The 24,372-nt window shown below is 51.7% G+C and overlaps 1 protein-coding gene across 1 annotated transcript; it reads left to right on the top strand.

The window, feature by feature from the left end:
• The first annotated feature begins 229 nt into the window (after positions 1-229).
• Positions 230-24,182, top strand: LOC135322849 (uncharacterized). The gene is made up of 4 exons (XM_064493350.1): positions 230-362; positions 3,729-3,892; positions 3,978-4,403; positions 9,760-24,182. Exons 1-4 carry the CDS (start codon positions 230-232, stop codon positions 10,006-10,008), a joined length of 972 nt encoding a protein of 323 aa, XP_064349420.1. The 3' UTR covers positions 10,009-24,182.
• Positions 24,183-24,372: the final 190 nt, after the last annotated feature.

The following is a 24,372-nucleotide window of genomic DNA, read 5'->3' as shown; positions in this document are numbered from 1 at the left end:
TCTCCCCCCACCCCCAGTCCCCAGTCAGTGTGACCTGCCCCTACCCCGGGAGGAGCTGCCCCCTGCCGGAGGCGGCACTTGCAGTCCAGGGCCGCAAACCTGGGCAAGCTCTGGGGATATGCAGTGTTTCCAGCTCGCCCTTTATTTGGGAAGGTGACCCCAACGAGGAGATTTGTCCTCAGGCCCTGAGTTCCGTGGGTCAGTGGGAAAGTGGGCGATTTGAACAAAAATGTTGCTCAACAAGGGGCAGCGGATGAAGAAGGAGCAGGAGGAGGAAGCTGGGCTCCTCCTGCCCAGCCTCATGGGCTGTGTCGTAGCAGCTCATCCGGCCTCACCTCCTCCACCGGCTGGGGTCCCGGAAGGTCAGCGTCCCCATGGCCCGCTCCCCACGGAGCATCCCTGCCTGAAACGCTCCTGGCAGATGGGCCTGAGCCATACGAAGATTCCAGTGGCTGCACCAGTGTTCTCCTGCCCCCAAAACCTGGCCCGGGAGGCCCCTCTCCCTGCTGGAGGCCCAGCTGCCCTCCCCAGGACTTTCCAGGCCCCCTGAGCTCTGAGCTGTGTCTGGCCTTTTCCATTTCCTCAGGCCAGTGCTCTGCGAACCCCGCCTGACCAAAGGCCTCCAGCTCCTTCCTCCAGGCAACTGCCCAACGAGTCCTGTGCTCAGACCACCCAACAGGCCTGTGCAGGCCGCCAGAGCCCCTCACATCCAACCTCTCAAAGGAAACTCACATTTCCCTGGACCTGTTGCCCTCGGGCTGACAGGAAACCAGCTCCAGTGCCATGCCCTTGGCTAGGAGCTCTGCTAAACCCTCTGGATTCCTTCCCCTCTTTCCCCATTGCCCCTTCCTGATCAGGGTCCATCTTCTGCCTGGACCCCTGGCCAAGCAGCGACTGCAGTGTAGACTCCTGCCTACCCAGACTCTAGGCCTCCCCACACCCCTCTCCTGCCCACCCCGGCGGCATCCTGCCGGGCCTTCCCTGTGGCTCCCCTGACCTCACACCCAAGCCTGAAGCCCTACACGCACCTCGCACATCCATCCATTCTCCACCACTGCCTCCCTGGGCCTCGGCGTGTCCTGGGTCCTGATGGTGTCCCTTCCTGTGGCTCACAGCCCCTCTGTCCATCTGTCCATCTGTCCAGGGGCTGCAGCCCTGCTCCAGGGGAGGAAGGTGAAGGGCAGGGTCTCTGACCTCTTCCATGTCACCTGTCCTCCAGGCCCATCTGACTGCAGGTCTGGGAAGGAGAGGCTGGAGCAGGGCAGGCAGTGCTGGGTCCCTGCCCACCCTGGGGCCCGGGGTTTACCACCGCTCCTCCCTCTGAGGTTGGAAGCTCCCCAAGCAGGGGTGAACCCACCTTTGTGGGCTTTGTGGGGAGGCCCAGCTTCAAGGGACATCCTGTGTAATGAAAGCTGCTACACCACCAGATACAAAAATAAGACTTTTTACTGTGAAACACTTGTGATTGCTGAACTGGTAGGTGTGAAAATATGTATTTTATGTTCATTTTTTTCCCACCGATCTTTGTGTCTGCACAAAGATCTTTCCTGTGGCTTTCGCATCTTTTTCTTATTAGAGTTTTATTTATTCCTTTATATACACAAGTAATATGTGATCACGCTAGAAAAATACAAACTGTAGACATTCACAAAGAAAAATAAGACCCCAGACATCACTGAGCGACACTGGACAGTGCATCTTCCTGCCCCGCCCTCCTCCACAAAGACCCCAGGTTAGGGGGAACTGTGCGGGGCTGGGGGTGCTGAGGCCCTTACAGGCTCCTCAGAGGGGGCAGGAGGGAGACGAGGTGGGGGCATCCAGGAGTAAAGGGCCTGGTGGAGGGGCTGGAGTTGGGAAGCAGGCCTGGGGAGAGGGCCCACCTGAGCTCGAGGTGGTCTGGGACACTTGGTGCGTTTGTGGGGTGAGCGGAGCTTAGAAGAGGCAGTGCGGAGCCAGCCTGAGCTCCATCTGGCCTCTCTCCTCTGTTCCTTGTGCTCCTTGTCATCTCTCTCTACTGCTGAGAGTCTCATGGGTCCTTCACAGGGAGAAATGATAAATGACAGAGAAATGCTGTGCTCATCCCAGCTTGTCCTGTTGATACGCAGGGTTGGGGTCTCCTGGACACCCATCCAGCAGGGACCTGTGAGCCCAGGATGCCTGACAGACATCCACCCACAGCAGGAAACAGGCTCCGCCCACACTGCATTTTGTTTGTTTTGTTTTAAGTGAACACAAAGTTTTCCAAAACTACAGTGGATCTGCTGAAGCCTGGGGCCTGCCTGCTCCGTGGGTGTGTCCTGGGGAGGGGGTGGTCTGTGGGTTTGTGCAGGGAGTGGAGTGAGTGCACAAGGGGCCAGGCACACAGGGCAAGGCCAGGGGTGAGGAAAGGGCAGGATGTTCGACCTCTGTCCAGGCTGTTTGACCTCTGTCCAGGCTGTCCCTTCTCCTTGTGTCCAAAGAGACAGAATGGGGCTCACTGTGCTACAGAAGTAACTTTTCATCCGGGAAGGAAGAAGAGTTACTTTGTAGGCAGAGCAGGCTGTGAAAAGCCCAAAGTGTATCCAAAAAGCGCATCTAGTTGCACACCAAGTCAAAAGAGAATTAGTGATCTGAAAGATAAACCAATATAAAATAATTATTGAAACAAAGAAAAATGGAAAATAGATAAGAACATAAAAGGAACATAAGTAACACATAAGCATGCAATGAAGTCACTAACGTATATGTATACTGTTGAAGTAACATGCAAAGAGAGAGTGAGAGATAGATAAGAAGGAGAAGGGGAGAGGTGGAGGAGAAGCAGGAGAGGGAGGAAGAGTGAGAGAAAAGTGGGATAGAGATAGAGCTGGTATTTGAAGAAACAATATCTGAGAGTTTTCTTATCTCAGAGAAGTGGTCAAGCAAAACATTCAGAATCTCTATAAATCTCAAGGACAAAAAATAAAAGAAAAAAACATAAATGCATCATAGACAAGATGCTAAAATCAAAATCAAGGAGAAATTTTTAATAGTACCCAGAGGAGGAGAAAACACATCATTTTCAAAAGAACAATCATAAAACTCACGGGAAACTTTTAATCTATTTTATATACAGTAGTTACTATTTGCACATCTCACACTTCTGTTCTTTAAGCCACCCAGTTTGCAGTGCTTTTTCTGGCAGTCCTAACAAAGTTGTAGAGACACTGAAAACTGTCTGGCGCTGTTTGAAGTGAACTAGGCCTTGGTGCTGCAGAAATAGCTCCACTTACATGAACTAATAAGTATGTGGGAAGAGGAGGCTGACAGGATCCAAAATCTAGGTGTAGAGCCTCAGCTGAGAGAGGCAGTCCAGACACTTTCTTTCAGGCTCATCCAGCTTCTCCATTTCTCATTCACTCACCTTCTCAGCCTCAGGACTCATCTTGGTTCTGCTTGCTTGCTTTGTTTGCTTGCTCGCTTTCTCTCTCTCTCTCTTCCTTCCTTCTCCTTCTCTCTCTTCCTTCCTTCTTCTTCTTCTTTTTTTTTTTTCTCATTAAGGCATGGAACACACCCTCTTCCCCGGACAGTTCAGGTGAGGTTTTCCATGGCCTTTCCCGGCTTTGGCCCCTCTATAACCTCATCTGCCATTTCTCCCTCCCCCATTTGCTATCTCTTGGAGTGCATCCACGGTTGTCTTTCCATTCTGTACACCTGCAATTCTCTGTCCCTTACACCCCACACTTGGCTGGTTCCTTCTGACCCTTCAGATCTGGGCTTAAATGTCTCCACCTCGGAGCGTCCTCCTCTGATCATGCTACTGAGAGTTGTGAACTGCTTGCCTCCTTCTCCTCCACTTGCACTGGGCTATGACATCAGGAAAGAAGGAAAGGGCAGGCAGGAGATGATGTTGAGAGCGAAGGAAGAAAAAAGGGTGGGAAGAAAGAGGTTTCTCTGTAGTACAGGGAACTATATTCAATATTCTGTAATGGACCCACTCTTTCTTTCTCAAATCTCAGGGGACACTAGTTTACACACACGTGTCTCCTCCCTTAGCATGCAGCCCCGCCCCCGGGGCCACGGGAGCCAATCCGCGCGTGCGCGCACTCTGCGGCTCCGGCCCCGCCCCAGCGCCCTCCTCAGCGGCGCCCCTCCCTCCGCCCGCCCAACGGGCAGTTCGTCAGGCAGGCAGGCCGGCGGCAGTTGGTCGAGCTGACGGCGGCTCGTCAGGTCTCTCGAGCGCTGCTGGTCCTGCTCCCTTCCACAGCGGCGGCGGCGCGGTGTCTCCGGGAAGCGCGGCGCTGGCCGAGCGGCGGCCGCGGAGCTCAGTGCCCGGCGCGGCGGCGGCGGGCGCGCGCCCCGAGGCGGTCCGCGGGCAGGTGTGCGACGGGGGGCCGCGCTCCAGCAACCTGCTACCTCGGCGAGGGCTCCCACGGCGTCGTGTGGTGAGTGTCCGCGCCCCGGGTGCCGGCCGCGCCCGCCCGCGCGGGGCCCCGCCCGGCCTCGGCGGGCGCAGCTGCGGCGTCGGCCCCGGCCGCGCGACCCCAACCCCAACCCCGAGCCCGGCCCCGACCCCAGAGGGGCTGCCCCGCCGTCCGCGCGCTGGGGGTGTCGGGCGGGGCTGGGCCGCTCGGACTGGGGCGTTGCTCGCGGCGCTTCGCGGGAGGGCCTGTCCTGGGCGGCCCTCGCGGGGCGCGGGGAGTGGGGGAGGGGCCCGTGCGGGGAGGGTGGAGGCCGGGAACCCGGCACTCAGGGACCTCTAGGACGGGAACGGGCTCTCCTCACCTCCTTGTGCTGGTCGCGCGACCTTCCCTTGACGTCGAATTGTGAAGCAGCGAATTCCTTAAGATGCTCATGGCGGCGGCTCTGGTCTGGAAAGGGTTTCACAGCGGCATGTGTGCCCATCCCCTAAATCATCATCTTGTTTGCCCCCCTCGTGTGCGTTTACCGCAAACGGCTTTGGTTCAGCACCTTCCCTGCTGCCAGGGGTGCTCTCCTGCAGAGGCTTTCTAAACCGCATGAAGCGGCACCAGTGTTGGTGTGGAATGTTTCAATCTTGAAGTTTTTAAATGGATTTTGGGGTGGTACTGTTGGCGTTTCAGGAAAGGTAAGTCAGCATCGCTGTGTTGATTTCTTCAGGAGTCGTTTGGAGTTGGGCCTAATTTGACTTTCCCCCCTTTTACCCCACGTGAGCTCCAGTACTAGCATAAAGGCAGTCATGCGTTTTCGCACAATGACTGTGGACTTTCCCTGTTACTACTTTAGTGCTCAGTGTGTATGCAGCCCTGATGGAGTTCTTGCAGAACCACGTGCGGGCTCCCTTGTCTGGCTCCAGATCCCTTAGAAGCGCTCGTGGAATGGGGGTGATGGTGTTGTTGTTTTATTAGAACAAACTACACGTCGTATTTAGTGCTGGCAGAGTTGTGGAAGTGTAAGCTCCCTTACACCTAAACTTCTCCATGTGAGTGTGTCCTTTGTGTTAAATGAAGGAAGCAAACTATTTCTGAACACTTTGTGTCAGGTACTGTGCTAGGTACTGTTACCTCATGTTACCTGAACAGCCACCTTGCAGGGAGGGAAGGGCAGTGCTCTCTCTCTTTCAGAAGAGAAAGTGTTTCCAGGTGAAGCCGGTTCCTAAGGTCTCACAACTAAAGAGTCAGACTTGAGACTATAGACTGAGATCCGGTTTCTGAGGCCGGAGCCCTTTTCATTACTTCCTATTTTCCTTAATTAGTGTTATCAGTAAATTTGGAGTTTTAGCGTATTTTACTCTTCCAAGCAAATTTATATCAGTAACGTCATTATTTCAGAAGTAGTCATAAGTTTAGAAATGTATAGAGGGAATGTTTTGCTAAGTATGCTGGCTCGGTACACAGTATAGTTAAAGTTGATTAAAAAAATAAAAGACTTTAATGTTTTCATTCTCTTAAGGAACAGAGGGCCTCACAGTATACAGTTGTGAAAATTCACTTTAACGCAGAGGCTTAGGAGCCACAGGAGAAATTAAATTAGGTCAGGCCTAAAGGAAATAAGGTCCTAGAAGGTAACGGAGAGATGTTACTGCCCACAGCATCTCGTCTCTGCCGTAGGTCAGATTCCTGTTCATGTGCTGGTAAGTGTGCAAGTCACCAGGTCTCATGGTGAGAGGCTGGGAATTGCCCATCCCGTCCTTGGGCCCTTTGACGAATGAACGCTTTTGAGAAGAGGCAGGCACATGAATAGTTTTGAAATTCTGGGAGAATCTAGATCACAAATGCTGTCAGTGTGAATGCACGACTGGCCCAGCGGGCCGCAGCATCCCGCGGCACAGACGCTCCGGCCCTCCGAGCATGGCACCGAGGCGCGGGCCGTGCGGGCTGCAGTGCCTCTTGGACTTGCTCGCCCTCTGGTCCTGCTTCTTGGAGTCAGCGCAGCCTCTGCGGAGCCGGGTAAGACCGACGGGGACCCGGGAGTGCTTGCACCAGTCCCGCCCGCCTCCCGCCGCACTTTGTGCAGGTGTCTGGACAGTCCTGTGAGGCGGCAGCGTCAGCCCAATCTGCCTTGGCTTCGCCCCCAAGGAAGCCACCTCAGCTCTACCCATGTGCACAGGTGGCCCACGGGCGATGGTTGGAAGGGCGACAGGGTCAGCTGGGGCCACGTGTCCAGAGTGTCCCGCGCCGGCCATTCATTCCTGGGCCGAGGCAACTGGCGCCAAGTGGGCGCGCCGCGGGGCCCGGAGAGAGGACTGGGCTGGAGATTGTGCAAGGCATCTGCATCCAGAGTCCCTCGTGTCCTGACCAAACTTTGGAGACTTTGCGGGGAAGTTGGTGCTTTTGGCAGATAGCGCTGCTGGCCGCGGGCCAGCGAGGGCTCTAAGCTGAGGTCGTGGTGGCGGCTGTTAACCGCGCAGTTGCCCAGAGACACTTGGCCATCCAACGCTGGCCCGACAGGCCTGTGTCGCCGTCACCGGCCTCATCCCTCCCAGCGCCTAAGTGGCCGCGGTGAGTCACATCTTTGGGCCCAGGAGCGACCATGCCCGGAGTCCAACAGGTTGATGAGTAGTGTGAGTGGGCATCCCTGTCTTATTCCTGAGTTTAGAAGAAAAGGTCTTTTTCTTAAGTTCCTGACAATAATGTAATACACTTCTTTGGGGTAAGGTTGGTTGACATATTCCCTCATCTAATCGCATAGGCTGTCCCGTTATTATTTCAAAAGGAGACAGTGATGTTTACTCGAAGGTGTAGATCTAAGGTGGGGAGGCACCAGTGGAAGAGCGTTTGGCAATGAGAGAGTAAGTGCTTCTCAAAGTGGTGCCCATTGCCATTTGAAGAGCACCCGTTGTGCCTGGGCTTGGGGGTACAGAAGAGATGACCTAGTTCTGTTGCTTGACCAGATTTTCATAGGATCGGGGACCTGGCAGGGCTCCGGTGGGCTCTGTGTGGCCCGACACCCACACCCCGAGCTCTGCTCCCTGATTCCCAGGTCCAGGGCAGCCCCTCACGGCCCCACAGCAGATGCGCCGCTCAGACTGCTCTGCTCTGCAGATCTTCCTCCCCTCTAAAATGAGTACAAGGTGTTTCCAAACCTCAATCAGATCTTGAGAAAACAGGAAGAGCCAGAGGATGTCTCTGGCGTTCCGGTTGTACCGTTTCCTGGACTCCAGGCAGAGACGTGATCTGTGCTTTTCTGGCAATCACACGGCCCATTTCTCTTCCCATAGACTTTCCAGTTTAAATTTAGGGTAGACAAGAGAAAGACAGTGCAGAACAGGTGACACATGTTCTCTGCGTGTGTCATTAGGTCTGGAGCTTTCTGGCGGCCCATAAAGCAGAGCACTCAGCAAGGCCTCACAGGCGAGTGGGGTGAGCTGGGGGGACCAGGAGGGCGACGGCCTGGAGGGGAGGAGACCTGGGGTGGGCCCTCCCCCCGCCCGATGTAAGACCTGTGGTCTCCATCCAGTCGGCATTCACTGGGCCTCACTTGCCTCTTCAGATGAATAATGGCTTCAGGGGAGACCACCTGCGAGCCTTTCCAGGCCTAACTTTTTGAACAGCCCTTCTCGAAGACTCTGAGCTTCGAGAGCTCGAAGACTCGAAGACATCTACTCTGCTCTTCAATGCTGTGAGACTGCAGGGGAGGAGAAAGGCCGAAGAAAGGCCTGAGAGGAAGTGTCCGAACACGACAGACATCAAAGCTGTGGGGTTTCTTCTGTTAGTGGAAGAGGCTCGGTCTCTGACTGCCTTGATTTTCCGGCTTTGTGTGATTTTGGTGTATTTCAACCGTGACATTTCTGAGGCATTTATGTGCCTAGAGGTGTGTTAGGCACCCCTGGAATGACTAAAGAAGGGAAGTTCCAGGCCCTTCGACTAGAGTGCTCACTGCACTGGCTGGGGCAGCGGGAGCAGGCGTGGGGAAGTCGAGGCAGTAAGCCCCACCTCCCTGCATCTCACACAGGGCGCCCGGAGGGGCCCAGGAAGTCAGCTGACACAGTCCCAGTCATTGGTGAGCCTGCTCCCCTGAGGACCTGCAAGATGCCAGACTGGGGGTCTGGGAGGCCACTCTGAGGAGAAGTCAGTCAGGGAAAGAGGAGATGGAAGGCCGTCCCAAAGGCCCTCTCTTGGGAAAGTGAGGGCCTAAGCCAGGCACGGGTCACAGAGTGGACGATGACCAGAGGGGCCTGTGGAAAGTGAGGCGCTGCATGGCCTGGGGGGGCTCCCCAGGAATAGCCAGGCCCGGGGAAAGGTTTAGGCCAGAAACGGCATCATCACATTTGTATTTAGGGGCATGTCCATGAGTCCCTCGCCCCCAGGCCCCCCACCTGTCTGTCTCACCGTCACCTCGGGGCCCTTTGGTGCCTTTTCCTGGCCCAGGCTGCACCTGCTTCCGCACAGAGAGCCCACACCGCGGCCACAGCAGCGGTGACACGTGCCAAGGCGCCCCTGAACTTTCTCTTGGAGACACGGTGGTCCCTTTGGCATCTGTGTAAAAGTGGAAAGAGGTGGAATTTATGGGTTGAAATAGAGCACTCCCTAATTCCCAGTCAGACGAGAGAGGCCTGGTTGTGCTCACGGTTGTAAATGAGATCAGCTTCCTCCACCCAAGACTAGCAGGTCGGAATGAAGTCTGCAGTCGTGGGCCCGTGTCGGACAAAGGCCCCTGCTGTGACAGTCCCCGGAATTGCAGGGCTGCACAGGGCTCCCATCCCAAGACTGAGGCAGGGCCACACAGGCCAGCCCTGCAGATGGGTGCTGGCAGCCCGTGGAGTCTGTCATCTCTGTAGGTTTAGTGTCCTGTCTGTTGCAGAGCTGGAACCTGGGTCACCAAAATGGCTTCTCCAGTGCACCTGGCAGAGGAACCCAGGGTCCCTCCGGGAGCTGTCACCTTCACCCTCCACAGTGCCCGCGGTGAGGATTCCGGAGCCGGTGGGCACTTCATCGTCAGGGTGCAAGGCCAAGTGAGGATCCCCGCTGGCCCTGCCAACTTTTTCAGCTCCAGCATCTTTGGCCTTGAGGTGGCGTCCCTAAGGGCTCTGCAGTGCCCAGACGTGCAGACGTCAGGCCTGGTCTTCAGCCCACGCTCTGCCGGTGGCCGGGCTGCCTGGGTCCCTCCGTGAAGCGACTCCACGTGCACTTGGAGGGTGTCACCCACAGAGCGCTTGGGAGCCGCGGGGTTCCTGTTCCCTGCACCAGGGCTACCTTGTCCTCCACAAGCACATCTTCCAAACTCATAATCATGTTTGTCTTTCATACCCGGAAAGGCTCTGCCATCCCTTCAGCCACCCTGGGGAGCCTCTCTGATGCGCCGTCTCCTCTCCTCATGCAGGAAGCCTACGTGATGGCCAGTGTGGACAGTCCTCACACGTGCCACGTGCTGGGCATCCGCCTGGCCTCCCCGGTTCAGCTCATCACACAGTTCATGCCCTTTGGCTGCCTCCTGGACCACGTCCGTGAGCCCAAGGACAGCATCGGCCCCCAGCGCCTGCTCACCTGGTGCGTGCAGATCGCGAAGGTGAGTCAGAGGAGCACATGGAGCAGGCGGCCAGCTCTGAGAGCAGGGCAGATACCGCCTTAGCTTGCGGCTCCCGCCCTCATCTCCTGGGGTGACGCGATCGTTAGTGAGAGACCCAGAGAAGAGCCGCAAGGAGGAAATCAAGACAACCGGAAAATCAAGTTACGTTCTCCACGCTGGGATAACCGGGAGCTTGTCGAGAGAGTGTGTGTGCATGGACAACGTGTACACAGCATACACTCTTCTTTACTTGGGATCGACTGAATTGATCATCTTTCACATCAGATCACTGCCTGTCCTGCCGGACACCAAAAATCTAACTGTTCAGCTACGTTCGCACAACTGTCTCTTTATTGGGTGGCCTCAGTGTGGTCTGATGTTAGCGTTCCCATTTCCCTGGCAACCTTCCCGTGGAATACTACGGTGATCTGCGGCAGAGGAGATGTGGCTTTCACCCCGTCGGGACTTGACAACAAGGCCAGGAAACCAGGCCGAGGCTGTCAGGTGACAGAGTGGCTGGGTGGACAGGCAGGTGCTGGCTCTGGGGCCTGATGTGCTGGGGACCCGGGTGGACAGGTGCTTCTGCTGCTTCTCTGGGACTCCTTACATGTCCGCCTGTGGCAGCCGGATGCAGGGCGAGGGTGGGGCTGAGGGTGCAGGCATGGCCCCACCTGTGAGCTGAGGACAGGACCATAGCAATGAGCCGGGTAATTTAGCTGCTTATACGGACATTCTTCATCTCAGACCTCTCCCTCTGGATCTCAGCACTGCATCCATTATTTGCAACCCAACTTGCTAAATTCTGTTTCCTTCTGTCAGTGGGTACTCCACTCAGTAGAACGCAAGGAATCCGTGGGCATGCCCCTCAGCTCCCTCGGGTACCGGGGCTGATGGGGGGTGCTGAGGGGCATGCGGGGACCAGGGAGGCAGGGGCCACTGGCTGCTCCCCTCACCCCAGGTCGGTAGTGCAGTTCACCCTGCAGAATTACTCCCGAGTCTGCTCTGGACTTGCCCGCTGAACCCTGAGCAGAAGTGGCAGGTGACTTGTAACACAAACGTGTTTGGGTGTCTCTTGGCCCGGCGCTGCCCAGGACACCACAGGACGGGCTCCTCTGGGTCAGGGGTGCTGGCTGAGGCAGGCTCCCTCCCGGAACTGGGGCTCTCCACCAGGCTGGCCAGGCGGGGGGCTGTCTCCCAGGATAACAGACAACAGCCCAGCACTGCTCTAGTTCTGGCCGGGGTCGATTTCTCAGCACAGCCCCTGGGGGCTCCCAGCACCCTGGGAGTGGGGAAGCACCTTCTTGGACCCCTGCCAATCCCCTGGTTCTTGTCACTCTCACACCATAAGCCTGGTCACGGAACTGAGCGGTTACACGCTCAGTTAGATGTTGTTAGATGCTGGTCCTGGTTGGGCCCGTGTGCCCCAGATACTGCAGTGTCCTGAAGATGCTGGTATTTCTCTGCGTGAATGTCTTAGTTTCCTGGGGGCTACTACCAAAACTCGCCACCAGTCTGGCGGTTCCCACAACAGGAGTTAACCTGGAGGTCGGAAGTCCGAAGTCAAGGTGTCAGAAGGGCCATCGCCCTCCAAAGGCTCTAGGCGAGACTCCTGCCTCCCCTGCCAGTTCCGGTGGTCCAGGCACTCCTGGGCCTGCGGCCGCATCCCTCCCATCTCCGCCTCCATCCTCACATGGCCTCCTGCCCCGTGCCTGACTCCACATCACCTTCTGTCTTGAAAGACACGAGTCACCTCTACATCGAGGCGGATTTCGTCTCGACATCTTTAAACTAATTAGATCTAAACCCTATGTCTGAATGAGGTCACGTTCTGGAGTTCTGGATAGATGTGGAAATTTGGGGGGGACGCTGTGCAGCCCAGTTCAGCGGCTGATGTCGGGGAGGAGGTGGTTAGCTCTGAGTAGTTTTCCTGGAATGTAGAATTATACCTGGAGGTCTCCTCTGAACCCAGAAATTCTTCCTGAGTCTCTTCTCTGATTATCTATGGCAGAAGGGTCACCAAAGGTATCACCCTCCACCCCAGGCAGCCTCTACTACCTTGCTGAATTTGCTTTATTTTTTTAAACACGCATTGCTACCTGGGAAGATCTGGTTTCTTTACTTCTTTACTGGAGACTGGGAGCTGAGCTCTGTGAGAGCCGTGCCCTGGCTGCGTCCCACATTGGGCGGGGCCCCCAGAACCCTGCACAGCTGGGCTCATCTCCTCCTGCCTGGCTGCTAAGTCCCAGCTCACCAGAGAGCGCCCAGAGACTTAGCATTTCTTCTCTGATTATCTGTGTCAATTCGCAGCTGTACAGAAGTGGCTTTTCATGTGATGATGGGACACACAGCCTTGGCAAATTTTGCCCAACACAGAACTGGGGTTATGGTTCCGTGGAGTCAGCTCTCAGTCCTGGCTTTTGTTAGGCAGGTGGTCTCTCTGCCCCTTGTCTCTGTGGCTGAAGGTGGGGCTCTGCCGTCTGTTCCCCCCAGCCCGCTGCAGGACCTCCGGGAAGCACCCGCCTCTGGCCCCAGTGCCCACCCGATGCTCACTTCTCCGTTTTCCCCCATGTTCTGACTAATTAAATGTGGATTAATGACTAACACCTAAGCTGCAACCTTGTCTTATTCTAGTTCAATACCAACTCTCATCCCTTAGAGCAGAACCTCCTGTTCTGGGTCTTCTCTTGTACACGAGCTTTTCCCCTCTCACCTTTGCAATCTTAACATTCACATCTCCCTGACCACGAGTCTCTGAATAATTGGAACTTTCTGTGACCCTCAAAATCAGTCTAATACAACGTGAGCTAAAAACAAAAACCCGGATCGGGCAGTGCCTGCCGCAGGACAAATTCAGCTCTGTCCGGGCCCCTGTCAGGGGTGAGTTTCCAATGTGCCTGAGTTGAGTTTCCCGGGCCTGAAAGTCTTCCAAGATAGTTCTCTGTATGACATTACTCACAAATTCAACCTGCTGTTTGAATCCACTGCTCTGTCAATTGCACTTTGATTTGGTTTACCCTCATCTGAAGTCCTGTCACGTTGCAGCTGGCAGCCTTTGTCTGTGACAGAGCCGCATTCCACAAGAGAAACACCCCACGGCACTTGAACAGCTGTAGTGATGCAGTATCTGTCCCTGGAGGGAAAGGAAAATAATGATTTCCTCAGTTGTAAAGAGAGAAATTTGCTCTTGGGTTAGTGTCTATTTCCCAAAGTAGTGAACAATGTTCTTTGTAAAAGCTAGAAGTGGAACTACCCAGGAATACTTAGTGGCTGACCAGAAGCTAAACCTGCTGCCGTTTCTGAAGGGGGATTTCTGCCTTATAAATGTCCTCGCTGATTCACAAAGGCACGGGCTCTCCTGGGAAGTTCTCCAAATACTGATGGAGAGCTCAGCACTGTTATGCAAGTTTCTTGCCCCAGCTAAACTGCCAAGAGGACACATAAAATTGTATCGTATATCACCCAGGTAAAAGGAAAAAGAAAAGAACAAAAAAGCCAGAGATGGCCTAGGGAGGAAACCAGGGTGGGGCTGGGAGAGCAGGGACGCACTTCTGTGCGTGGTGAGAGTGGACTCTAGACTCAGGCCCAGGAGGTGCTCACTCGTCAGAGAGACGATCACCTCCTAAGCTCCGGGCTCACGGAGACACAGGTGGCGCTCACTCACTAGGAGTGACTCGGGACCTTCAGAACGTGTGCCCATTCTTTCTTGCTACATAAACAAGCAAGTCCCAAAATAATCTGACGGCACAAAAATGTTGTAAAATCTTCTCATCCAAGAGATGCTGTTATCAGTTCAGATCTGAGAACACAGCTGCTGTGCCGGGCTCTTCCTTTAGGGCATCTCAGGGCCCCGCACCTGTCAGCGATCCAGGCTGTGATTACTCTAACGCTGTCCCGAGTCTTTGGGACCACAGAGCTTTCTTATTCCCTAACGCGGATTGAGTTCTCACAAAACTGAGTTTTCAGAGAGACGATGTAAGTTACAGATCCTCGGCCAGGCCCTGGTGAGATGTGAAGGTGGCTACGAGGGGAAGGGAGAGGCTCTGAGGAAGAAACCACAGCTCTGTCAGCACCACATGACGCCTAGTTCACGTAACAAAACTTAGTAAGGATGAACTTCAAAAAACATTCCATTCAAAGGATCCACTTTTCAAAGGATACTTAGCTTGGTCTAAATGCATCTGACAGAGCCCTAGGTGTTCTCACTGCTCACAGTTATAAGAGCTGTCAGGGCATGTGAGTAGCTGAGGGAAGACACGTCCAGGTGAGGGAAGGGAGGTAGCCATGCCCCGAGATGTCGCAGAACATCCCAGCCACATGTGCCTGGTTCTAGGGGCCTTGTGATGGAACCCATGTTGACAAATTATAACGTGGTCTTGACGGATGAGCAGGGGTGGGAGAGAATGAAATTTATTCTGGAGGAGGGGCTGGAAGAGGAGCTGTCATCGGTCAGCCTTGCTCAGCTGTCGGGAGGGTGACACTGACTGTTCTGAGCAACTTCAAGTGCATAATCTCCCACCTGGGCCCAGGGGCCTGGCCCTCTCCCCAGGTCTGCTCCCTCACTCCGGCTTTCCTGTGCTCCAGGCCAGGACTCCTAACCGTGAGATTCCAGGCGCAGCCAGAGGGTGGTGACTCTGCCACCAGCCTCCATCCACAGGGCCAGAGAGGACATCTAGGAGCTGACTCCCCTGCAAAGCACACACCTACATAAACCCCCAGAAGACCAGAGAGATGCCCAGAGCCACACAGCAGAGCCGATGACCAGACAGCGCAGTTATTTGGATTATTTTTAAAATTTATTTTACATTCTTGCATAAAAGATCACAGCGGAACTTCATCGACCTAAATGACCACTTCATGGTATGTCATTATAAAGCCAAAAGTTGCTGTCCCACCAATGCACAGGCATCTACTTTTGGACATTTCACTGCTTCATTTCTTGGGCATTTATGTCAGGGTCAGATAACACATGAAATGCACATACATAAAGAAGACAGATGTTATCTCCCCAAACTTACAAACAGGCGAGGAAAACAGATGCACACAGAGCTAGAGGCGCAGCAGGAAAGGAGTGGGTTAGAGCAGGCGGGCTGAGGGACCCGACACCCAGAAGCTGCTGTGCAGGTCACACGGGGACCAGCAAAGTGGGCTCAGTGTGCCAGCCACGTGCCAGTCCAGGGAAGTCAGCAGTGAGGAAGCCAGCCCGCACCTCACCCCAAGGGCCCCATGCTGTGAGAGCCTGACCATGTCCTGGGGACCGTCTGAGGGGAGCAGCCTGTGAGAGGTGGCTGGGACACTGAGGACTGTGGAAGGGGTGAGGGGCAGGGAGGAGCCGGGAGGGGAGGGAGCAGAGGGGGGAACCACCCCAGGGCCACGCAAGCCCAGCTTCATCACAAAAGCAAAGAGCGCCACGTGGGTATATTCATGATCAGACTTTTGTGGAAAGTGTAGCAGGATAGGGTGGTCATGGCAGAAGAGGTGGAGAAGAGAGGGTGGAGCTGACACTCAGGAGGAAATGAACAGTCACAGCAGTGACGGAGGCTCTCCCTGGGCTGCATCCAAAGCGCTCCATGTGGACTGCAGTCATTTAATCCCCCGAGCAGCCCATTTTACGTAAGGGGAAAGTGGGGCCTGGGGTGTTCTAGTAACTCGAGAAGGTCTCAAGCTAGCAAGCGGCAAAATCAGGATCTGACTTGGGGCATCCTTGCTCCCGAGCCTGTGCTCTTTGCCAGCACTTGATGTGACGGTCAGAGTAGGACCTGCAGGCCCGAGTCCAGCTGTGCTGCTGTCCCCACACAGCAGGAGGCTGGTGCCGCGCCACCTCTGGGTGGGACAGGAAGTTCTCACGTGTCCCCTCTCTTCTGAGGGCAGGCTGAGTTCAGTGGGGTGGAGGCCAGGCTTTCCTTTACTCTCCCCAAACCTCCTGCCTACCCCTCCACGCCTACTTTCTGCCCTTCCGTCTTCACCAAGTCAGCACTTCTCTGACTTCTCCACTTGGTGGCTGAACAACAGGCCAGAAATGCAGCTCACTCCTGCCTCTCGCTCGGGGCTCCTCCCTGGAGCTGTAGGTACCACAGCGCCTGGGAAGACATTCCACACACGTCAAGCACACCCCAGGCCTTTCTTCTGAGGGTGCTGTGCCAGGAAAGTCTTTAAAGCCCACGTGCACTGGCCCTGAACCTCCTGTGTGCCCAGGGTGGCTCTTCAAACCCCCTTTCAACCTCAGTGTCGCAATACCCACCCCAGCTCTCCTATGTTAACCAACAAAATAAATGCACTCCACTAAATTAAAGCCAGCATCTCAGAGAAGAGTCAGGGAAATGAGTTTCCAAGAGGCTCTGCGAGGCTTATGCGCATCCGAAGCAGCCTTTGGACCAGTCAGCAGGCAAGTTTCACGTGGAGTCGCCTGCAGGAAATTGAGGACACTGTCCCAGTTGTGGTGGTGGGGACTCCCAGCCCTTGGTCTGGGAAGCGTTGGCCCAGCCTCTGGACCCCTGGATCGCTGTCAGGGCGGTGGTGTGGGTGCCGGACTGTCAGCCCCAGAAGGGGTTTCCTTGCGGGCCTGTTTGAAACGCCTGGCTCAGGCTGTCAGCCGCTGTTACACCCGCTTATCCTGGCCTCTATTCATCTTCAACAAGCTCTTGCAAAAATGCATTCAGTGTACCAAGTTCTCCGTGAGGCATCTAAAGAGGCAGAGTGCAAGTTCAGGATGATAGTTAAATGTAGCTGGACATGCCCTCGGCGTCCTCCTTGTGGGTTGAATGACTCCCCGGAGAGGCCAGGCTGATGGGAAGTGGCCCCCCCCACCGGAAGTGGGGAGAGGTGACGGGGTAGGAGGTCCTGCTCCGTTAGGAAGCCTCTTCTCAGCACGGCTTCCCTCTCCCTCCCACACCCCATCCCTAAATAACAATTCCTAATTTGGAAGTGCTGTTCCAGCAGGACGCCTGCTAGCCGCCTCCTGAGTGGACAGGAGCCCCTCAGCCTTACTTCCTGGCACCTGAGACATCTTAGGAAGGGAAGCATTTAAGGCAAACAGTGGCTGGGCGGGTACAGCTCAGTAGTAGAGCTCATGCTTAGCACTCACTAGGTCCTGGGTTCAATCCCCAGGGCCTCCATTAAAAATAAAGACAGACCTAATTACCTCCCCGCCTCCAAAAAACATAAATCAAATGACATCGTAACATTCAAGAGCCGTCTAGATAATACAAGGGAGACATAGGGATTGATCTTTCTTTTTCCCCTAAGAAAAGAAAAACATTACAGGCTTCACAAACAGCCCTCTGAGACTAATTCCTGGCAGGGTCTTTTTAAGACCCTATTTTCCTATAATGGCTAGTTTTGCTCTAGAAGAAAATCTTTAAATTTTGCTCCAATAACGACAAGTTAATTACTTTTTTAACCTAGAATCTATGTAAGAGAAAGCACAGAATTTGCCAGAAAATTTGGGATCTATTCTTATCTACACGTGCTCCCTGTACTTGCACTAAAATGGGGAGAGCTACAGAAAGCCGGAGAGGAAAGCCGAGTTGTTTGAACCTGCTCGTTTCCATTTCGTGCCTTCTGTAAGCATTTCTCTCATGCCTGCTCTGCTGGAGAGTTCTTGAGTGTCTGGGAAACTGGAAATGTGGCCCACCCTCCTGGCTGAAGAGAGGAAGTGGCCGCTGTGAGGAGGCGGAGAGACTGTGGCACCAACAGCACAGGGTGTGTGCAGACCCTGACCCTCCTCCCCTCCCGCCTGCCAGTCTGGCCCTGCCCACAGGCGAGGGCTGCCACTCTCATGTCAGCAGGCTAGGGCCTGGCGGGGCCCTGCGGGGCTAGGCTCAGTGCAACAGGCATCAGGCCAGGAGCAGGGGTGGGAAGTCACCCCCACCTGTCAGAGGAGAAGGGGCAGCTGACAAAGACACCAAGAAGGCTATGGACAAGGACTGGAGTTGAGGGGACACACAGTAAGCCCTTCACATCCGTGATTTCTGCATCTGCAGAGCCAACCAACCATGGGTCAAAAAATATTTGGGGAAAAAAAATTCCAGAAAGCTCCAAAAAACAAAATGTGAATTTGCCAGCCACAGGCAACTGTTTTCATAGTTTTTACATTGTGTTTACAGCTATGCACATTGTATTAGGTGTTACAAGTCATCTAGAGATGATTTTAAATATGTGAGAGGGTGTGTGTAGGTTTATACAACTTCTGTGCTATTTTATATAAGGGTCTTGGATTTCTACAGGTTTGGGTGGGAAGGGAAGGGGAGGGGGCCCTAGAACTGATCTCACAGGTACCAAGGGACAACTATACATTGAAGAATTCACTACATGTTGGGCACTGTGCTGGCTGCTTCTCAAATACTCTTTCTTCCTCTTACAACCTTGATTCTAATTACAGCAGAATTGTGGAGGCAGCCAGGGAGGGGTGGGGAGTGGCCCTTTGTAAAGTGAATTCAATATCCACATGACTTCAATTAAAAGTTGAGAGAGAGAGAGAAAATAAAACAGGACAGAACCTTCACTGGTACTGAAGCCTGTTTAAGACAGTCCAGGAAAGCGTGAAAGAGCGGGTTCTCAGCCCTGAGGCCAGGGAGGGCAGCATCCCAGATGCGCTGGCACACAGAAAGCGAGGCCAGGCAGGTGGCGGAGGGTGGTCCGGAACCAGGTCTCAGCCCGGCCGTGGGCCTGGCCTGGCCTCTTCTACTTGCTTCATCTGAGTTTGAAACCTGAGTAACTGCATGGCGGTAAGTCATTAAGTCGGCAGCTAGTCATGCTTCCTGTCTTCACTTTCCGTCCATGGAGCAGTCACTAACGTTACATGGTGCAACTTGCTGTGTCCGTCAAGGGATGTCCCAGGAGGGGCTCCAGCGCCTTCCCTGGAGAGGAGGGGCTCCAAGGCTGTTGCACACGTGACACTAAACCCTGTACTGGGGCTTCCACGGTGACTCACTCTGTCCTCTGCTTGACCCTGGCCAAGCTCTCCTGGGGTCTGCCAAGCACCCCACTCCCTCACTGCACGGCCCCGTTTCAGGGCGTGAACTACCTGGAAGACCAGCGCTTGGTGCACCGAGACCTGGTGGCCAGGAACGTCCTGGTGAAGACAGTGCAGCACGGCAAGATCACAGACTTTGGGCCAGAATGCTTGGTGCTGAGGAGTACCACGCAGAAGGAGGCAAAGTAAGGAGCTGGCGGGTGGACGGGCGAACATCCGCGTCAGCAGACTCACTGAGTAGGGGCATTCTTGGGATGTTCAGGGTGAGGTCACAGCAGCTGTCACTGACACCTGGGTCGAGCCAGGCCTTTTGTCCAGCTCAACCAGAGATGCTTGGGGAGCAGGATTTGCTGGGAAAGTGAGTAAAGGTCTTTCAGACACATCGAGAAGCCAAAGGTAGTAATCACGACTACAGCTTTGTCTCCCGGTGACCATTTGCCAAGGTTAGAGGTCTTGAGAGCAGCGCTGAAAGCCCCCCCGAGTTGTTCCAGGGGCTCCCAAGGGGCACTGGCCGTCACAGAGGGATAGGCCCAAGGGTTCTCCAGGGGCTCCCGCAGCAGTGAGGGGCGCCAGCCTCCTATTAGGGCCTCCAGACACGCTGAGTCAGCCGCACCCCCTTCAGTTTCACTTGGCCCGCATGGCTGCAAGCCGCCGGCCCCTGCAGACACCCACAGACACCGGGCCCGACCCGGGCCCCCAGCTCCCAGCTCGGGTGCCCAGCTCAGCAGAACAGCCCACAGACCAAAGGCCTTCAGCTCTGAGGCTGAACGGACCTGTTCTCTGCCAGACTAAAAGCTGTCCTCCCACTGGGAAGGAGCCCTGGGCCTGGGGGTCAGGGTGGAGGTGGCCCCAGCTTCCTCCCCTGTCACTTGTAATTTGCCCCAGTGTAATTTATTGCTTTTTTTTTAACAGAGGGAAGCTAATAGTTGCCTTATTGCTTTCACCTTTCATCATCCCAAGGTGCCTATCAAGTGGACTGCTTTAGAATCGATTTTACACTGAATTTATACCCACCAGCGTGGTGTCTGGAGCTACAGTGAGTCAAGCCCCTAAGGCTGATGGATGGTGCCAAGGCTCTGCTGGCTTATGTTGTGGTCGGTTCACATGACCCGCTTGTCATCCCAGACAGTGACTGACGGTGACACCACCGCGTTGTCTGTCTGTTACACTAGAAAACATGAGAAAGGAAACTGGGCCTGACTACCATACCGAATGTCACCGGAGGTATCAGTGAGCCTGTAAGGAGAGAGGGCAATGGGGGGGGCTTGAACTGAGGAAATGCCTGTACCCACAAAATCAAACCCATCGTGACCTCTTGCCATGAATTTGAAGTGAACCAAAGGCAGATTACAAGTGAGGTTTCATGGGCAGAGAAGTGTGGTCTTATGAGGGACTAACCCCGTGGCTGTTGTTCAGGTGGTGTGTGTAGTTTGTGTGTCAGGAGGAGCTTGACAGAGATGCGCTGTGAGGAGGTGTCTGCAGGAAAATGCAGGAAAGGGGAAAGTTACTGCTTCCAGCTCTAGTGAGGACCATCTCACCAGGACCTGATTCTCTTCCTTCTTCCACATCCCCCCAGCCCTGTGCTCTGTGCCCTGAAGTGCTTCTCTCTCCTCAAACACGCCTTTCACATCCTGGCCTCATCCTCCGTGCAGAGGATTCAGGAGCCTGCGGGGGCCTCGCCTTGCGGGAGAGCGGCCCCAGTACATCCACTGAGTGTGTGCTAGGTGCTTCCATCTGTGTTACCACTGCCAGCTCCCCGTGTCACCCGAAATCTGCCAAAAGCTTGCCAAACACCTGATCCGCACTGATCCGTGAATTTTCAGCCTGTCCCAGCTATTAAGGCAATGGAGGTGAAGTGGGGAGTCACCCCACCCCCATTAAAAATGTTTCTTTGGGGAGAGCAATATTGAAAGGAATTTCCAGGAGGAATGTAGTCATATCACAAAAATAAGTCACGTATAAACGAACTGACTTCTAATATTTTAGTTGTGCTAATCTATTTTTAAAAATCCCCCTTTACTAACATTTTTCTACAAAAAATGTTTATGTAAGTCAAGTTAAATTTTTCGATAATTCAGATTGCTTTGGTAATTTTAGTTTAAGATTAAGTTTAAGTTTAAGAATGCTTCCATGAGTCTCCCCTGTTAAACGTGACTTTGGAGTATCATTCATAGGTTTTAACTTTTAAATAAGACTTATGTTGTCTCATGAAGACACCAATTAACCTGAACTCCCTAAAGTTTTCATACCAGTTACCTGATCAGATAGGGTAATAGTTCTTGCACACCATGTTCAAGATGATGAAAAACACACAACTGTATTTAATACCTAGAAATAAATTTAACCAAGGAGGGGGAAGATTTGTACACTGAAAACTACAGGACAGTAAGAAACAAATTAAAGTAGACAAAAATAGATAGATATTCCACGCTCATGGAATAAAACAATTAACAGTGCTAAAATAGACCCATGCTACCCAAAGCATTCTACAGATTTAATACAATCACTATTAAAAATGCAGATAACATTCTTCACAGAACTAGAACAAAAAATTCTAAAATTTGTACGGAAACCCAAAAGACCCCCAACAGCCAAAGCAATCTTGAGAAAGAATAATGCTGAAGGCATCATGCTGTCTGATTTCAAACTCTATTCTAAAGCTGTAGCAATCAAAACAACATAGTATTGGCAAGAAAACAGACACACAGATCAATGGAACAGAACAGAGAGCCCAGAAACAAAACCACACATATATGGTCAGTTTATTTATAACAAAGGAGCCAGAATATACAATGGGGAAGGGGCAATCTCTCCAACAAATGGTCCTGGGAAAAGTGGACAGTCACATGCAACTAAATGAAACTTGACCACTATCTTACACCATACACAGAAACTAACACAAAATAGATTAAAGACTTGAACATCGAGAACTGACTTCAAAACTCCTAGAAATAAAAATAGGCAGTAAGCTTTTTGACATTAGTCTTATGAAGATTTTTTGGATTTGACACCAAAAGCAAAGGTAACAAAAGCAAAAATAAACAAGTGGGACTACATCAAACTAAAAAGCTCTGCACAGCAAAGAAAACCATGAAAAAATGAAAAGGCAACCGACTCAATGGGAGAGGAAATTTTCAAACAATGCATCTGATAAAGGATTAATCTCCAAAAACTTTTATCTAGCTAGCTAGCTAGATAAAAACTCATACAATCCAATAGCAAGAAAAACTTCAATCGAGTTACAAAATGGGCAGAAGATCTGAATAGACATTTTTCCAAAACAAGACAAACAGATGGCCCACAGATATGTTACAGGGTGCTCAACACCACTAATGATCAATGCAAATCAAATGGAAAATGCAAATGAAAACCACAATGAGATACCAACTCAAATCTGTCAGAATGGCTATTTTCAAATGTACAAGAAAATAACAAGTGTTGTCAAGACTGTGGAGAAAAGAGAATCCTTGTGTACTGTTGGTGGAAATGTAAATTGATCCAGCCACTTTGGAAAACAGTATAGATGTTCCTCAAAAAATTAAAAATAGCTCTACCATACAATCCAGCAACTCCACTTCTGGGTATTTATCTGAAGGAAACAAGAATACTAATTCAAAGAGATACCTGTAGTCCCGTGTTTATTGCAGTATTATTCACAATAGCCAAGACAAAGAAGCAACCTGAGTGTCCACAGATGGGTAAATGGAGAAAGAAGGTATTTTACACATACATATATATATACACACACATATATATAAAAAACATACATAATGTATATATAATTCATATATATATGATGGAATATTACTCAGCCATAAAGAATGAAATCTTGCCATTTTTGATAACACAGATGGAGCTTGAGGGCATTGTGCTTAGTGAAATAAGTTAGGCAGAGGAAAGCAAATAAATACCATATGACCTCTTATATGTAGAATCTAAAAAGTTTAATAATAAAAGTTAAAAAATAAAAACCAAGTTCATAGGTACAGAAAATAAATTGGTGGTTGCCAAAGTAGGGGTGGGGTTCAGTGGGAGAAATGAGCGGAGGCTGTGAAAAGGTGGAAGGAAAGAAGGAAGGCAGGATGGAAGGAAAGAAGGAAGGAAGGAAGGCAGGAAGGAAGGAAGGAAATGTTAAGCTTCTAAATTAACGAAATTAGATTTTTTTTTATGTGAGCTAATCAATGTCCTTACATTTAAGCCATTTTGGTCGGTATTTCTGTTATGTACAGCCACACTGTATCTAAAAACTTACCAATAAAAATGTTAGTTAAAATAGAAATCTATCAGGAAGTATTTGCCAAAAGTTTACTGTAGACCATGCACAGTACATAATGGTTCTGTCCCTCAAATTTAGTTTAATTCAGTGTGTCTCAAAAAGAAACTGAGTTAGTATCATGGGGCTGGGAAAGGGAAAGAAATTGCAAAAATGCATATTCCTTGGCTTTACTATACACCTACTAACCCAAATCGTGGGAGTGGTGGGGAAAGCAAAAACGTGTATTTTACGTAAGGACTTAAGGGATCCTAATGTAGGCTGAAGACTAAATGTTACTGTGTCATTCAAGACTGGTCACGTGAATCAGTGAATGTAAGGCAGATATATAATAAAGTGCTTAAGTGTGAAATGTGGAATATGAGCTCTCAAGTCATGCAGACATTCAGAAGCAGCTCAGCAAACTGGAAGACAAGGCTGATCCCACCACTTATCAAGCAAGCATTTCAGTTACTTCATCTTTAAACACGGTTAACACTGTGACTACTTCGCTTTGTGGTCCTGAATTCTGAGATAACATGTGAGAAGCATGTGGGAGGTGGAAGTGAAACCAAATTTTAAAAACTGTATTCAACTAAATTGAAATATAATTCTGACACACTTATTTTAGCGATAGTAATTGTATTCACTGGCAAGTCTGCTTAGACATAATTTGCAAATCTTTTAGTTAACTTTAAAACCCTGTATTAATGTAACATTCTATTAAATAATGGATAATCATTTAATATTTGGATAATTTCTACATAAAATACTTGAAATATTGGTCATCAATATTCGCTTACTATTTTCATATGCTATGAAACGCTTTTTCTTTACTGAACATGTTTATTTTTGCCGCTTTGAAGCTGTAAAAATGGTGATTGTGTAGCTATAGATAATTGTTTTATATGTGCTCATGAAATTTGCTGGTATGCTAACAAGACTGTGTATGAAACTGTTATTACTTACTTTTCAACATTTAGTGAAAAATAAATTAGATATTTTGGTTAAAAATGAGTATTGAAGCTATCCTGGGAACAATGGTTTCAGAAAAAGACTAAATGTGTTAACAAAGTAATGGAATGTATTTTCATTTATCAATGGGAAATGACAGTAATTTCTTCTTAAAGCAAAGATTCTGTACAACAAGTTAAAGAAGATAGTGAAAGAAAAGAAATCTTGTATGGACAGAGAAAGTTTAGAA

This window comes from Camelus dromedarius, chromosome 14 (assembly GCF_036321535.1).
Source record: "Camelus dromedarius isolate mCamDro1 chromosome 14, mCamDro1.pat, whole genome shotgun sequence".
NCBI lineage: Eukaryota > Metazoa > Chordata > Mammalia > Artiodactyla > Camelidae > Camelus > Camelus dromedarius.
The sequence above is the reverse complement of the archived record's forward strand: the minus strand, read 5'-3'. Positions and strand labels throughout refer to the sequence as shown.

What these genes read in the sequence shown, in the direction of transcription:
- LOC135322849 (XM_064493350.1), top strand. Translation starts at nt 230, where the DNA reads ATGTTGCTCAACAAGGGGCAGCGGATGAAGAAGGAGCAGGAGGAGGAA. An exon ending in ACCGGCTGGGGTCCCGGAAG is followed by an intron (nt 363 to 3,728) that starts GTCAGCGTCCCC and finishes CTGACCCTTCAG; the next exon opens with ATCTGGGCTTAAATGTCTCC. An exon ending in GGCTCCCACGGCGTCGTGTG is followed by an intron (nt 4,404 to 9,759) that starts GTGAGTGTCCGC and finishes CTCCTCATGCAG; the next exon opens with GAAGCCTACGTGATGGCCAG.